We start from the raw sequence: 16277 nt of genomic DNA on the forward strand, positions 1-16277 counted from the left end.
ACAACAAACACTGAGACTCCAAGAACTACTTGCCCAAGAATGGAAATGATGTGGTAACAGGCACTGCTCTATGAGAGTAGCTTTTGTTTATAACTAAGTCTAGTAGAAATGGAATTTAAATGCTGGCGTGTGTGGGTACACAACTGACATCTGTCTACTGCACCTCAGTGGCAGCTCCACCCTAGCTTATTTAATTTTGTGGAGCACTAGGCATTGAACCCAGGACCTTGTTTATGCTAGGCATGCACTCTACAGCTGAGCTCCATGCCCAGCCCTCCTTACTACCAGCTGTAAAGAAAGCAAGGCCCAGAACCCACAGGACACACCTTGGACACATGCCCAAGTCTATCGAGGTCCGTGACCTAGAGGGCCGGGGCCAACTGCTAAGGTGAAACTGTACGCAGGAAGAGCAGGTTAGAAACTGTACAGCTCCTAAATACCAGCTTAGTTTTATGAAAGAAAATGTCATTCTTTTAAGAAAAAAAAAGAGAGTAAGCACTTAAGTCTATGCTCTAAAACTGACTATTCTGAGGAATTAAGGGAAACATTTTAGAGTTCTATTTGATTTTTCTGAAGTGTTTTACGATATTATTATAAAAATCTAAGTTGAAACTTAAAATATTAGTAGTTCATGATCGATATATGATACCTGTTTGACAAAATATGTGAGTGACTTACCTTCCTCTCCCTAAACCCGGAGAGGATTCAAGACTACTTGGCTCCACACGCCCCGTTCCAATCTCTCTCTTGGCATAAGCTGAAGGGTTTTGTATTCGTGTTCTAGTTTGCCCTGCTTGCCTCGTCTGTGGGCTCCGGACACCATTAATTAATCGATCTGCAGTGAAGTTAAATATTGAAGGACTTTCTAGCAGCCCCGGCCCTCTCTCTGTACTAGGAATCGCATGGCGCAGATGAGACTTACTAGGATTCCTGCAAATGAGATGTTTGTATATGCTGAGTTATAAAGCAATCAAGGAGTATAGAATGAACATGCTAATGTGAACTACGTATGTCAAGATCTGCTTCCTACTGAATAAACACACGGCAAATGCTGCCCCCAAAGCCTTCTCTGAAGAGAATCTCTTCCTTACTACTGGCATCCGTTTTAGGGTTTACTTTGGAATACAGTTTTACATTTCAGGTAGTCTCATCTCTAATGAGCATTACTAGTGGTTACACAGATCTCTCCAGACAACCTGGAGCACTGCAACATGAAGCTCATGAGCACTGAAAGCAACCTTAGAACTTGCCTGCTTCTAGGAGGGTATTGTCTGAGTGATGTCAGAGGAGACGTGGCAGGTTTGAAGGTCGGAGATGTAAACCCATTTATAAATCCAGTACTTGGAAAAGGAGTTACCTGGATTAACAAAACAAAAACAAACAAAAAACAAGCATGTAAAACCATGAGACATGAGACACTTCAACTGGATTTACACTGTTGTATCTTGCTTGGGTAAACATGCCAGAGGTGTTAATTCCATTTTATGCTTAAAAATAACTGCAGTGTAAGGGAAAACTTACATTATTACTAAAGGTAATGTCTATCAAGCATGCAAGCCATGACTATTGCTAAGAACTTTCTCCCTATCACATAATTAATCCTTATAATGACCAAATGAGAACAGCAAAAGGACACAACATGGAGTCCTGAATATAAGCACTGCCTGGTGACACCCAATTAAAATAAGTTACTACTTACTACTGCCAGCACAACTACCCCAATGTGGTAAGAGGTAGACAGATGACACTTTATTTTCAATAGCCTTAATAAAAAACTCAGCAAAGATCCCAACTTTAGGAATTCTCACATTCTTATTGCCCCTAACCATGTGTATGTCACCCCCACAGCTTTTAGCAAGGATATCTTCTCTCCAGCCCTGCCCCTTTTCACTTTTTACTTTCATGTAAAACTTGCTGTAAACAGCATCCTATATTTTAGACTATAAAATTTTTTCCAAATAATAATCTAAAGTGATACAGAACATATAAATACAATAATGTAGGTTAGGCCTTTAATCCTAGCACTTGGGAAGCAAAGGCAGGCAGATCTCTGAGTTCTGATTTCAAGCCCAGCCAAGTCTACAAAGAGAGTTCCAAACACCTAAGGCTACAGAGAAACCCCGTCTAAAATAAAATAAAATAAAATAAAATAAAATAAAATAAAATAAAATAAAATAAAACAAAAACAAAACAATTACAACAAATCAGAAGAAAATGACAACAGGCTATAATGGCTTTAAGATTTGAACTAAATGTACTTTTAAAAAGTATAAGAACTTAAATGCAGGATTTTAAGTACCACTCAACTGTTTTTTAAAATTGTGACAGATAAAATTAAGGTAAAACTCAATGTGAAGGGCTCAGTGGCTTCTGGACACAGGTTTCACCACTTCAGGTCAATCCTTGGATGCCAGAGGGATATCTTCTGAGAGTTATTCTTTGCCCTCTGACCCGTTCATGTATGTCCTAGCACGTGTCCAGCTATAGACAAAAAGACCCAAACACACACACACTTTTAAAAACAGTGTTGCCAGGCATGATACTGCATGCCTTTAATCCCAACACTTAGAAGGCAGAGGCAGAAAGCTCTCTCCATGGGTTCGAGGTGAGTTCAGCACTGTCTACACACACACACACACGCACACGCACACGCGCTTGAGTATACAAGCTGAAACCCATATACAAGATGGAAGGAAGCCGGGCGGTGGTGCACACCTTTAATCCCAGCACTTGGGAGGCAGAGGCAGGCAGATTTCTGAGTTCCAGGACAGCCTGGTCTACAGAGTAAGTTCCAGGACAGCCAGGGCTACACAGAGAAACCCTGTCTAGGGGAGAAAACAAAACAAAACAAAAAAACCAAGATGGAAGGAGAGAACCAACTTCACACTCATGCTGTGGAACATGGGCACAGAATCACCATAATCACCATCACCACCATCACCACCACCACCAAGAACAACAGATAGAAGGGCGAGGTCTCTAACTTTCTGCCTCTGGGGCATGCAATTTCAAATATTTTCCAAGTAAACACATTACTTTCCAAGGCACTTAGCTGCCTGGGGTCTTCCAGTTCCCACCTTGATTTTTCACTAAACTGAAAGTAATACTGGTCCCACACAGCTGAGAAAAGGAAGAGGAAAGGGAAGGAGAACCTAAGCAATTCTCTTCTGTGCAAACTGGAAACAGACACTCTGACTTAAAATAGCTATTAGAGCTAACATATCATTCCTTGGCTAAAAAATTACAGGGACAAAGAAAAACACTTAATACCTGTCAAGGAGGATCCACTACTTGACAAACTCCATAATCCATAAAAACTATACTGCTTAAAAAAGAAAAATCTCTCCCAGCTACACAAGAGATGGGGGATTAATATCTAGAATATTTGAAGAAATCTAAAATTAAACACCAAACCCTAAATCATCCGACTAATCAATGGGCCAATGAACTGGACACTACTCAGTTCTCAAGTAAAGCACAGACAGCCAAGTATATACTTGAAGAAGTCCTGAGCAGCCTCAGCATTCCCACCAGGGAAATGCAAAAACAGACTCTTTCTTAACCTGGGAGACAAAAGAAGACAAATGCTGGCGAAGGAAAAAGGAACTCTAATTAGCTGCTAGTATAGATGGTGTACCCAATTTACACTATGGAAACCAGTCTGAAAACCAGAACTACCACGTGACCCAGCTATATCACCCTTGGGTATTTACACGCCCATATTTATTGCTGCTTCCTTTGTAAGAGCCAGGAAACGGAACTATCCTATTATGTGACGCAAACCAAATTTAAAGCAGATAAATACTGTGTATTTATTTTCTTTAATATTTGGACCTAGACTTGAGAGGTGGTACGTAGATGCAGGAAAGAGACCATGAAACTAGGAGGAAGATCAAGAGAGGGGAGAGAGGGCTTTTAGAGAGAAAAGCAGAGGTAACACACTAACATTAAGCAGGGGAAACTCAGAGGAGAAAGTGGTAGTGGGGAGTAGGGGAGAAGAGAATTAATGGACACAAGTATAATAATACATATGTACCAAAATGCAATAATAAAACCCATTACACCTTGTTGGCTAACTTAAACATTAAGAAAAAAAAATTACATGCTACAAGAGCCACTTAACTCAGACCTAAGTTTTGGAGACTTTAAATATGGCAACACCACTCTGGTAGAGGTGACACACACCTTTAATTCCAGCAGAGGCAGGTAGATCTCTGAGTTCAAGGCCAGTATAGTCTATAGAGTGAGTTCCAGGACAGCCAAGGCTACAGAGAGAGACCCTGTCTCAAAAAAAAAAAAAAAAAAACCAAAATAAACAAGCAAACAAAATTGGTAAGACCAAAACATCAGTTTAAACTCATAATTTTACAAATATACACCTCAGAAAAGGGCCTAGATGAGAGGACCTGGATATAAAACAACAGAAAAGGCAACCAGATATGGAGTATGACGGAGTATGACAAGAGTATGCCACTGCAGGAAGAACTCAGAAAGGCATGCATGCCTCAGCACATGGTGAAGAGCACTACTGGGAAGAGGGTAAGGGACAGTTCCTCTACAGATCTCTTCTGATGCTTCTGGGAGATGCAACCACACAGCCAAGGGTCTGTCTGTGTTCACAGAAAGTGTGCTATTTTTAGCAGCATATTTCCTTCTCTTTAGAACTCACTCAAAAAGAGACGGTCTTTTGTCTCCCGTTGGCCTATATTATTTGTACAATATAAAGGGTTTCACTGTGCATTCTTCTCCACATATACAATGTACTCAATCACAGCCACCTTGCCATCCTAAACCTCTTCTTCCCCTCTCTACAAACTAGAATTTCTTCTATTTCCATACCTTTAAAGAAAGAAACAAACAAGCAAACCCAAACATCTTCGACCTTCATGTCCCATGTGTGAGAAAACCATGCAGCCCACTTGTCTGAGCCTAGCATTACTTTGCTTAATGTATTGATCCATCTTTTTTTTTCCTGCAAATGATGTAATGTAGTTCTTCTCTGTGATTGAATGTAAATATAATATATCTGCTTTTCCTTTCCCAGTCCTGCTCCTGGAACGATGACTATGAGGCTAATTAGTTATTAAATGCCTAGGCCATAAGCATTAGCTCATTTCCTGACTAGCTCTTACCTAACCATTTAACCATTCTGTCTACCCTTCTTTCCTCTTGTCTCTCCAGTGTCTCCCTCAACCCCTCTCCAAGTCCATCTACCTGATGGTCTGGCCCTCATCTCTCCCCAAGTCTCTCTTTTATCTCTTACCATTTCCCAGAATCTTCTCTTCTTGCCAGGGTCCCACCTCCTCTCTCCTGCTTCTTTACTGACAGGTGGCTTACACGAGATCCTCTTTACAGTTAGCACATGGTTCTCCTCTAGTCACTCACTGATAGGCACCTAAAGTGATTTCCAGATTCAGCCACTATGCATGTATAGCTCACAATGCAGATGAATGTGCAGATATCTCTATTGTCTGTGGATATTTATTCCACTGGATGTATGCCGTGGGTGGTAAAATTTTCATGGTGACTGAACTAATTTATATTCCCAGCAACAGTGTACAAGGAATCCCTTCCCCTGCACCCTCATCAGTGTGTCAGCATGCCATTTATCTTCTTGATGACAGATGGAATCTTTTCAGTTTTTAACTGTATTTACTTCATGGCTAAAAAAGTTGTACAACTTTTTCATTTATATATAAATTGGTCACATGTATTTATTTCTTCTTCAAGTTTTTATTATTGTGTGAGAGATATGGTTTACATGTTGGGGTATCATGCCACAGCACACATATGAAGGTCAGAGGAGATCATCACAAAATTTGTGCTGCCCAGCTTGTGCAAGTACTGAGACAGATCACTGGCCCATTGGCTCTGCTTTCAGAGCTGTCTGTCTGACCATCTTGCCATTTACTTATTTGTTCTTCTGATGTGTGATTTTTTTTTAGTTCGTTGTATATTTGGGTAGTAACCCTTTGTTGGATAAATCTGGTAACAGTTCCTTTCCAACACAGGCTGTCTCTACTAAGGCAATTGCTTCTTTGTTGGACAGAAACTTTTAAGCAGGACAGAATCCTGTTTGTCTATTGTTGCTGTCTTTACCTATGCCTATGTCTCCATGATTTTCCTCTGGTCATTTCAAAGTTTAGAGATAAGCATAAACATAAGTTTTCATTTTAGATATTGGTATATCAAACATTTTTTTACTGCAGTGTTCTAGAACTTGAGGGGAGTGTTATGAGCCTGAGAATCTCCTGTAGCTCCTGTCCTACACATGGCTAAAGAACTACCTTTAAAACATGGAATATGCTTTCATTTTTTTCTAAAAAACAGTATTTATTTATTTATTTATTTTTTAATGTGCATAGGTGTCAGGGTGCCAGATCCCCTAGAACTGAAGTTATAGACAGTTGTGAGCTGCCATGTGGTGGCTGAGAATTGAACTTGGGTCCTCTGAAAGACTTATTTCCAGCCCATTTTCATTTTTTAAGGAAATGAAGTGTTCTACATTACTTCCTACAAGATCCAGGTCAAAGTCCCTGTGTCTAAGCGCTCATGAAAGCAACTTACCACCACCCCTGTTCCAGGTGCCTGCTACACTCAGAATTAAAGCTGATCTTTAGCAACCTGGGTGCTTTTGTACACACAATCAATCCTCAGACTTTCCTTTCTTCGATCCTTCTCCAAAGTTCACATGAAACATGAACACCCGATTAAGGTACACAAAACGGCTCATCAATCCTTGCTGTAAGTTTAATGGTATTTTCTTTTTATATCTTCTTTTGCAGTATCAGCTCCTAGGCATACACATTTTTCTCATAGACATTTATCTTCATATTTCAGTATTTAACTGGACCTGCATTTTCAAGTCTGAACAACTCTGTCTCAAGTTCCCTCTTTCCTACATGTTCCCTGCTTGCCTGCCAACGAGTGGTACTGACTCTATGTGACAAGTGCCGGGCGGCACTGAGATACTTGTTCTCTGGTCTGGTCCACAGCCACACTCTGGATACTCTTCCAGAGTGAATAACTTCAATTCTGCTTTCTGACCACTTCCTCCTATGCATCCTACTCTTCACCTTTTATTGCATTTACATCAGTATCAACAAGACACAAACCTACAGACATAAATTCACCCACCTTTGCAACCTGGACTTCACTTTCAAGGATTTTAGCACACAAGGTTGATTTTCTCATCAAGGAACCTTTCTGCAATCTCACTACATCAATGAACCCATGTTTCCTACCATCTATGGCTCAAAGCTGCAGAAAAGTGACTATGCTCACTACAAACTTATAAATGAAAACCACGTATCTTAACAAAGGCCAAAAAAAGGAATCATGCTATCCAATCTACTATGGTGGGTATTCAAACTCTGCTGAGTTTTTTGTAAGACGTTCAGTATGTATCCTGTGAGGAATCTATTGAAATATGTCTTCCTCTATGACAGAACTCCTCATGTCAAGTCTCTCTCTGTTTAGGGCAGCAGCTGGAGCCTTTACTGCACTGTGTCTCATAGAAAAGAAATGCTAAGAGGGCAGGAGGCAAGGATCAGAGCCTCACAGGGCTTTGTTGCACAGGACTCCGTCTTATTGCCTAATTAAAATTTAAATCCACACCATAACACTGAGGTCTGGGTACTAGACAAGCTGTAGACACATAGTTCTCTGATTAGAAAAGGACTCAGGCTTTCAAAGTGTCTAGTGCAATACCTAAATATAAATCTGTTACGAAAATTTAAAACAGAAAGAAAAAGGCTTACCAAGGGTGGATCAAGATAACTATGTGTTGCTGACCATGTCTGGGGGGTGATCAGGCTGTACAGAGGGAACTGTTGCTGGGGGCTATACACTGGAGGTAAGTAAAATGATGTAGCATAACGCTGCTGTGTGTAAAGGTTCATGTCCAGAGGTCGAAATCCATTCTTTGGCAAAAATGTGTTTATCGCTATTGCCTTTGCTTTTATCCGCGCCTGTTTGGAGACATTCAAGATGTCAAATGTTCCAATCAGAACAGTTAAGAATACTAATCATATAATAAACAAGCCATAAGCAATGGTCTTACTTACCTTAATTGGCTTTCCTTGGAAAGTTCTGACTTCTTCTCGAAGGTATTTGTAAGCCTATGGGTAAAATTATCCAAAACACCATTCTGTTAATTTTGTAAGTTAACTTTACAGTTCAAAAATGACATATATAGTTGAATATAGTAGACAGGATCTAAAAAGAGTGATTTATGATCTTCTTTTGGTTACAGATAATTAAAAGTATCCTTATTACGGTACCTGTACCCCAAATTATTATAAAATATTTAAAGATAATTTTATAAGTATTAATAAATACCATAAGTGCTCTTGCTCTCTTGCACCTCCCTTCTCCTCTCCCCTTCTCCCCACCCTTTCCCCATTCCCTTCCGCCTCTCTCCACGTGCTCACTGCCAGCCTATACTTCTCTACACACTCTCTCTCTGTCTCTACTATGCTCTTAACTCCCCTCCCATGCCCTGAATAAACTCTATTCCATACTAAAATTAATTAATTAATTAACTAGATGCAAAAAGGAATTCTGCTTCCCTCCTATTAACCCCGATGAGAAACTGGGATTATGTAATGTAGGAAAGGAAGTGCTTGAAAGGAAAAACCAGGAGACTGGAATGTTTGTGCTGTTATCACTGTATAGGCCTATGTTCATCCGAACGTTAAATCTTTATCAAGCCCCACTTCATGCAGAAGCTCCTCGGTTTCACCTACGTTCACCAGGCAGGCCAAGGCCACGCAACACAGTGCCTCTGCCCTTCTGGCCTTGTAGGACTCTGTGCTTTTTCCTTCTGACCCTCTGTTTGTAGTGCTTAACATTTTATGCTTGGTATGTTTGTCCTAAATCAGACACCTCCTTTAGGAGCACAAAACTTCTCAATCTTTTGAAAGCACTCTGCCACACAATGGACACTCCCTCACCAGTCAGGGTTAGGTTCAAATTTCTCCACTTTGCAAACAAAAAATTTTCCCCAGATATGAGAGTAGATTTGATTTCCCATGACTGCTTACTCATGATACACTTAGAAGTAATGTGACCTTCTTTCAGTAGTGCTACAAAAACACACCTGTGGGCTCCTAGACCTCAGTTTTCTCTGGAATTAACATGGTGTTACTGTGTCCTAACTTCTGCTGTACATGGATAGAACATGATTGGCAGAAGGATACACTTACCTGCTGTGCATCAGCTTCTGTTTCAAAGGTAATAAACCAATTATCATTATAGGCAAATTCACAGTTTATAAATTTTGGTAAATTATCTCCTTTAAATAGTGCTTCTACTTCCTACAAAAAACAGAGAAGTTAGAAATTAGTCCTCGGTTACGCTGCTTTTTGTTCTCATCAAATTAGGAGGAAAATGTATCCTTTCATGCTCTGATGCAGCCTCTTTCAGAAATACTCAGGAAGCAGCCATAGACTCACATGCCACAGAGAAGGAAGTAATCACTGACAGCTTTCCCTACTCACAAGGAACTTGAACAAGGAACAATGAACAGTAGGGCCTACATGCCTTGCCTAGTGCATAAGAAACCCTATGTATGATCTCCCATACCACATAAACTGAGCATTGTGATACATGTTTGTAATCCCAGCACTCAAGCTAGGAGACCAAGGAAGCAAGTTGAAGGTTATCCTCAGCTATAAAGAGTCCTGTGCTACTCTTGGGTACATGATCCTTAAGAAAAGAGGATGGGGACATGGAGCGAGAGCGAAGGGGAGTGGAGAGAGAAGGAAGAGAAGGGGAAAGGAAGGAACCATTGTATTTTAACAGCAGGCTAATAAATACACAATTAAAGATATTAAAGATAGTTTGAAAATTAAAAATATTAGCTGAACTTTTGCTTCTGGCCAAGTTGAACTAGATTTATGGTGCCAAATGACATAAGTAACAAGATAAAACATGTGCTATATAAAGCTTTTTAGACACCCGTCATTAACAGGCTAGGAGAGCCTTCCCTAAGAGAACATACAGGGGCCAAGAGCACCCAAGCCTAGGGTTTCCAGGTCACAGGATGGGCAAGTCTCCAGAGCTGTGTGGAGGGTTCTTATTAGGTCATTTGCCAGAAACAAAACAACTAGAACGGTCAGGTAGAATAACCCTACAGCCAGCTTACTGGGCAACCAGAGTGGAAAATCCATCTTAACCCTGAGAATAGGAGGGCAAGCAAACAAGACTGTGCCCTGTATGAAGGCTGTTCTGAACCACTTTACAATGTGTCTCAGAATAGCCTTGAGCAGCCTTTCCTGCCTGAGTCTTGAGCAGTTGGGACTACATATACACACACCACCAAGGAACTTAGCTGAATCTCAAAATATTTATTAGAATTCAAAACTATCTGGAGTTTTTGGCACTCACTGAAGTAACAATCACATAAAGAAATAGAAAAGGCTGCCTATAATGAAAAGGATCAGTTAGATTAATCTTAAAACAATACAAATGACAGCAACACCAGAATAGTTATTGAATGTCCTTTTCAAATGCTCAGAAAGGAAAAGCCTGACAACAGTGAGAGGTCTGGAATAATAAATGTCAAATTGCTTAAACAAACGCAACAACTTTCCAAGAGTCAGAGAAAAACAGGCAGATTTTTTTCCCCAGCAGAAACAATGCAAACCAGAGGAGAACAGTGTGTTTAAAACACAGGAGTTGGGGTGTTAGAGGAAGAGCACTCACTACCAATCCTTCTACCTTACTAACTCCTCCCCCAAAACCAAACCAAACAAATAAAAAAGCCTTTAGTAAGCTCTAAATCAAGTTCTCTCAAACATACCAAAGATGAAAAAAATAGTTGTTTTTAGAACTAATGGATTTACACAAGATCTCTCAAAGGAATCAGGCAAAAGGAAAACACAGAACCTGACTGTGAAGAGCTAAATTCAGGCTTGTCCAATCATTAAGACATGCAACCAAGTGATTATCATCATCAAAGTTCATGCTTAAGAATCATGCAGTTGGCACTGGTTCCTTCCTGTCTGGGCCTGAGATAGTTAGCCTGTGAGTTGAGGGCATATAGCAAATTCATGACTCTGAATTTATTGTTAGTGTGTTTCCTATATTTTATTTAGAAATAGCTGAGAGGAGTTAACAGACAACAGTCCAGATTGCCTTACACGGATAGTTGGTTTTCAAAACATCAGAAGTCCACAGAATTGACGTTATAAACATTTCTGTATTAATGTTCATTTTGATTAGAGACCTGTCTGCTTCTGACAGCTTCCTGTCTTGGATTCTAAGAAGAAACTGAGCATCTTTGGAGTCACTCCAGTTGTGGTGAGACAGCCACTAGGCAAGAATTGCCTCTTTTCATCTACAGACAAATTACTGTATAGAAAAGGACACACTTGTGGAATAGTCGACTGATTATATCTGCCAAGACAGAGTAATCAGCCCTAATAATTCTGCATCACTAGGTCTGACAGACCTGGGCCAGAAGGCTAAAGATCGGATGCTCCAACGTTTTGTAGTATAGGGACTGACTGTCCAGGTGTTCATCGGTCTCTATAAATTGGCTAAGTTTTAGAAGCTATGCTTTGTGCTTCCCATAATTTCAGTTAATTCAGCCATTCTGGATTTCTGACGGGGTTAAAGACTTACAGTCTCATAGCCAATCCTGGCTATTTACTTTGAGAGAAAAGGTTTGAGAGGATGGTTTTCAGCTGACATTCATTCTAAAGCCAAGAAAAAAGCCAGGTTCAGAACTAAGTCTTTTAATTAGGAGAGATGACAGAGGTTCTTGTTAGTCAACAAAATGATGGACAGGGTATTAGGTCTATCTTGTACCTTACTGATACAAATTGGTATAGTTATGCTCTAATTGTACTTTGAGAGAAAAGTTTTATCTTAACAGGAAGGGTGATATCTAGGAGGAGCTAAGGGGGGAGGAGTAAGGAGAGGAGAAGAGGAGGAGCTAGGAGTGGGGGGGGAAACCATGGAGACAGATGTTCGCTTGTCTCTGCCAGTCAAAGACAGTTGGTATATCTAGGTTGAGTATTGGGTTACACTTCTGATTGTATGGGCATCTTGTTATTGAGCATTACCAAACTTATAAAGCCTTTGATTAACATTTTTTTTAAAAAAAAAAGGTTACTAATAAAAGAAAAAATTTATTTTGTAAAAAAAAATCCAATTGAACAATTTTATGCTTCTATCATGATGTCAGTAATCAGTAAATTCCTTTTTCTTCAGTTTCAAAAAAAAAAAGAATCATGCAGTTGACTTACAAAAGAAACATACACAAAAACTCATCATGTTTTAAGTAAGTTTACAGTTTTGTTTAGGATGGCATTCTTAGTTATCTCAGTCTGCACACAGCTGGGTGGGCTGCATGTGGAAATGTCTGAAAGCACTGAAACTGGTAAAGATTTGGGCCAGTCAGTGGTACATACCTACAGCACTAACATTCAGGAGCCTGAGGCAGGAGGCAGGAGTTAAAGGCCAGCCTGGACTATACATAGTGAGATCTTGCCTCTAGAAAAACAAAACTCAACCGACCAACAACCAAAAAAACCTTCTATCTAGTGAGGCAAAAACCAAAAATCCCCAAGCACAAACAAACCAGAAGAACAACAAACCAACAGATGCAAACAGAACAAGATGTAAAGTCATAAAGACCCACACCATGCAACCTCCCCACCCATTACATATCTAAACCTATTACATTTTTAATTTCAACTACTGAAATATACAAGCCCCATTATTTTTAAAAATTTAAATGTAAAAAGAAGTCTTGAGAACAAAAGATGTGATGGTTATTTCCTTCTACAAGTGAATCACATTGTATCTATCAGTGTGTATAGCCTGAGAAAAGGTGTTTCTAGATCTTTTCTTAAATAAGCCCTATCAAAAACAGATATATAAACAAATACCAACAACAACAACAAATCTCAGGAAAATGTCAAGTACCACAAGTCAAGGGACGACTTACTTCCACAGGGGTAGATTCCGATATTTCACGCAATATTACTATGCACCGGTTTTGATTTGGCCTTACTTTCTCTCCCTTCTCATCCACTTGGACTAAAGGTAAAGCTGTGGTGAAGGGGGAGGAAAAAAAATGGTAAAACACACATTACATGATTCTCCAATGGGATGTGAGCACTTGTTACCAAACATACCAGAGAAACTTGTACACATGATGAATTATTAAAATGTTCAAATCCAATCTGACATTTGTGACAGCTGTAGATCAAATAGATCAAATACTAAAAGCACTAGACATGGGGTTAATCATTTTCTCCTTTCTGCAGTGAAACTAACAACTTTAGTCAGTGGTATTGGGGGTAATACTTAAGAATAATTCCACAGGTTTAGTGTAGTATAGACAAATACAGCCAACTTGCTGATCTTTTAAACTAGATCCAACAGAACTAACTCAACTACTCCTCCCTGCCCCCCAGGTGTGTATTCTAAATGGCAATACTGAAAAGTAAACTACTGTCTTGGGAAATGTCATACAATCCTTCAAAGTCCTACCGATAATTATGTCTGCCAGTTCTTTAGCTTTTTGTAGGGACAGAAAAATGAGAAATCAATTAAGGGTGGCAAAATGGCTCAATCAGGTAAAGGTGCTAGCTGCTCAAGCCCAGTGACTCGAGTTCAATCCCTAAAACTCATAGAAAAAAAATCGAATTCCAGAAATTACCCTGACACCTCCATGTGCACACACTGTGGTACATACAACCACAAGTACCACACACACACACACACACGCACACACGCACGCACGCACGCACGCACGCACGCACGCACGCGCAAGCACAGACACACAAAAATAAATTTAAAAGTCTTTTAAATCCAATTAAGTTCTAAAGAAAGATAGAAATCTTTTAATATTACTACTAAGTGCACACAGAAGATTTTTGAAATGACTGTCTCATCAATGAATAGGGAGGGACAGGGCAACGTAGACACATATCTACAAAAACAGCTGGTTGGAAGAATTAAGACTTTATATTTCTCACACAGCAATATCTAATCACTCAAATGTTTGTAAGCAATGAGTGTGCTAGCATGTGTGGGGTAGAACATACCATGTTCTTTGTGAGAAAGTCACTACAGCTGGACTACACATATATCAGTCTCAAGGGAAGGAACAGGGAAAATTACTCACCTGAAATTTGTCGCTTGAGTACAAACAGTGAATTTTTATAATTTAAAAGGAAATGGAAACATCACAGCTAAGTATGTACAGAAAGCACCCACAAGGCCAGCAAAGCTCTGAGAGGAGCAGACGTATCATTAACCTCGTAGTTGTGATGTTTCTTCATCCATGTACCCATGTGTCAAAACTAACTTTAAATAATGGCATTCTACGTCAATCACATCTAAGATGAAGTTTTCTTTCTTTTAAGAAAATAAACTGGAAAAGGTAGTAAAGTCCCCCAAATCAAGCAGAATACAAATAAATCAGTTTTGACACAAAAGGTAACACTTTAAAGAGACTTGAATCTCCTGAAGTGCCTGTAGATTTAAACAGGATGTAGTATTTAAATATTCACTGTATGTGCTAAATTGTGGAGAAACAGCTTCATTCCCAGTATCTTTCTAAGGAAAAAGTGCAACTATTTCATCAAAGCTTATGCAACAAGTTGGAAAGAAATTCATTTAGTAGCTAAACCAATATATTTTACTTTATAAATGTTATTTTTGTTTTGGTTATCAATTTAACAGCTGTCTGTAAAGATCTTTGTGACCTTTCACTGTAGGTTCGGTCAGGGAGCCTGTGGAAGGAAAGGAGGCCAGAGAGTATCTAATTCCTCCCAAGTCCTACCTGAGAGCTGCTGGTGTAAAGGTTATAATAATGTAACAGATAATGCAAAGACAACCACCGTTCACTTTAGATCATTGTCTACTTACACCTTAGCACTTCCACAATCAAGTCCACGTCAGTACTGAGCTTCTTGATATGGTCAAGGTTAGCTACCGTTGTAATTGGCACATACTGATCACTGTCCATCTGGGATATAAGGTACATGTCACTAGCAAGATTCTCCCTGTTGAAAGAAAGCAAACTCTTTTAACTGACACTTCTTTAAAAGAACTTTCCCCTCTAATAATACCAGTTTTACAAGAGGCATGAGTGTGGTGTGGGATGGCTTTGAAGTGAGAGCTGAGTCTAAACTCCATTTGATATTTGCTCAATTGATACAATCAAAATTAGCCAAAAATGGATTAATTCTTTTAACACTTAGTTCTAGCCAGGTGTGGTGCACACACCTTTATCTCCCAGTTCTCAGGAAGGAGACACTGAGTTGGAGGCCAGCCTGGTCTACAGAGCAAGTTTCAGGATAGCCAAGACAGCACAGAGAGACCCTGTTTTAAAGAAAAACAAACAAACAAAAAAACCAGTTAACTCAAAACAAACCAAAAAGGGGTGCAGTTATAGTTCACCTTTTATTTTGGACAATGTTTGAGTAATTTATTAAAAAATGTACATAATTTTTTTTACAATAGGGAAATCTAGCTAAATGAATGAGAAAGCTATAAGAAATATGAAAGGCCAGGAGAAAGTCAGTCCCTAATTGTACCATAACATCTGGACACATGTTAAAGGTACTGCAAGTTTTGGCTTCCAGGCAACCAGAGTTATTAACAAGAAGGAAACAGGATTAGGCACCTTCAGCCAGGGAAGAAGGAAAACCATACACCAGCAAATAGGATACCATGTACTACTTCCTGACATGTGGGCCAAAGAAAATGTTTCCTGTGAATTCTCAGGGAAAAGACCATATGTGATACAACACACACAGTCTCAAAGACACCACAAAACAAAAACATAGTACTGGGTTTCACAGCCCTTCTTCAGTGAAGGCCACCTGAGGAGCCCTGCTCACCTGTCCCTCACCTCAGAAGTGACACTGGTAGCTATGGGAGAGCTACACCAAGGTTTGTAAATGGCAGGGGGTGGAGCTTCACAACCTCAACAAAAGTGTGTTTCATGTTTACACCATGCCATTGCTAAAACTCAGTATTTACTGTTATGATAAAAGGAAGAAGGGATGCCTGGATATTGTTTCTTTATCTTCAACAGGCCGTCTTGTCTTTGTGGGGACTTCATTCAGACATGGTGGTGTCCTCAGAGCTATAGGGAACTTCATTTGTTGCCAGTTACCTACCTTCACACTCAAACCCATCCATATATCTACTTTCATCACTAACTCGAAAGTTCAACACTTTCCAACAAGATGTCATTGAAGAAAAATTAAGACAAACATGTATCTAAATGTGAGCACAACATAAATAAA

The 16277-nt window shown here is 39.6% G+C and overlaps 1 protein-coding gene across 3 annotated transcripts in view; it reads right to left on the reverse strand.

Annotated features, from left to right (window-relative positions):
- Positions 1–16277, reverse strand: part of Larp4b (La ribonucleoprotein domain family member 4B) — a 52638-nt gene that overhangs the window by 15494 nt on the left and 20867 nt on the right. For 2 of the 3 annotated variants that reach the window (XM_028769875.1, XM_028769876.1), the window contains 7 exons: positions 14890–15026; positions 12959–13062; positions 9207–9317; positions 8067–8120; positions 7761–7970; positions 1251–1357; positions 679–930 (listed from right to left, as the gene is read on the reverse strand). In XM_028769875.1, coding sequence (XP_028625708.1) covers positions 679–930; positions 1251–1357; positions 7761–7970; positions 8067–8120; positions 9207–9317; positions 12959–13062; positions 14890–15026 — 975 coding nt within the window. The remainder of the gene's footprint in view (positions 1–678; positions 931–1250; positions 1358–7760; positions 7971–8066; positions 8121–9206; positions 9318–12958; positions 13063–14889; positions 15027–16277) is intronic. The other variant, XM_028769877.1, reaches the window with a different exon arrangement.

Source organism: Grammomys surdaster, unplaced genomic scaffold (assembly GCF_004785775.1).
Source record: "Grammomys surdaster isolate TR1022 unplaced genomic scaffold, NIH_TR_1.0 194, whole genome shotgun sequence".
Taxonomy (NCBI): domain Eukaryota; kingdom Metazoa; phylum Chordata; class Mammalia; order Rodentia; family Muridae; genus Grammomys; species Grammomys surdaster.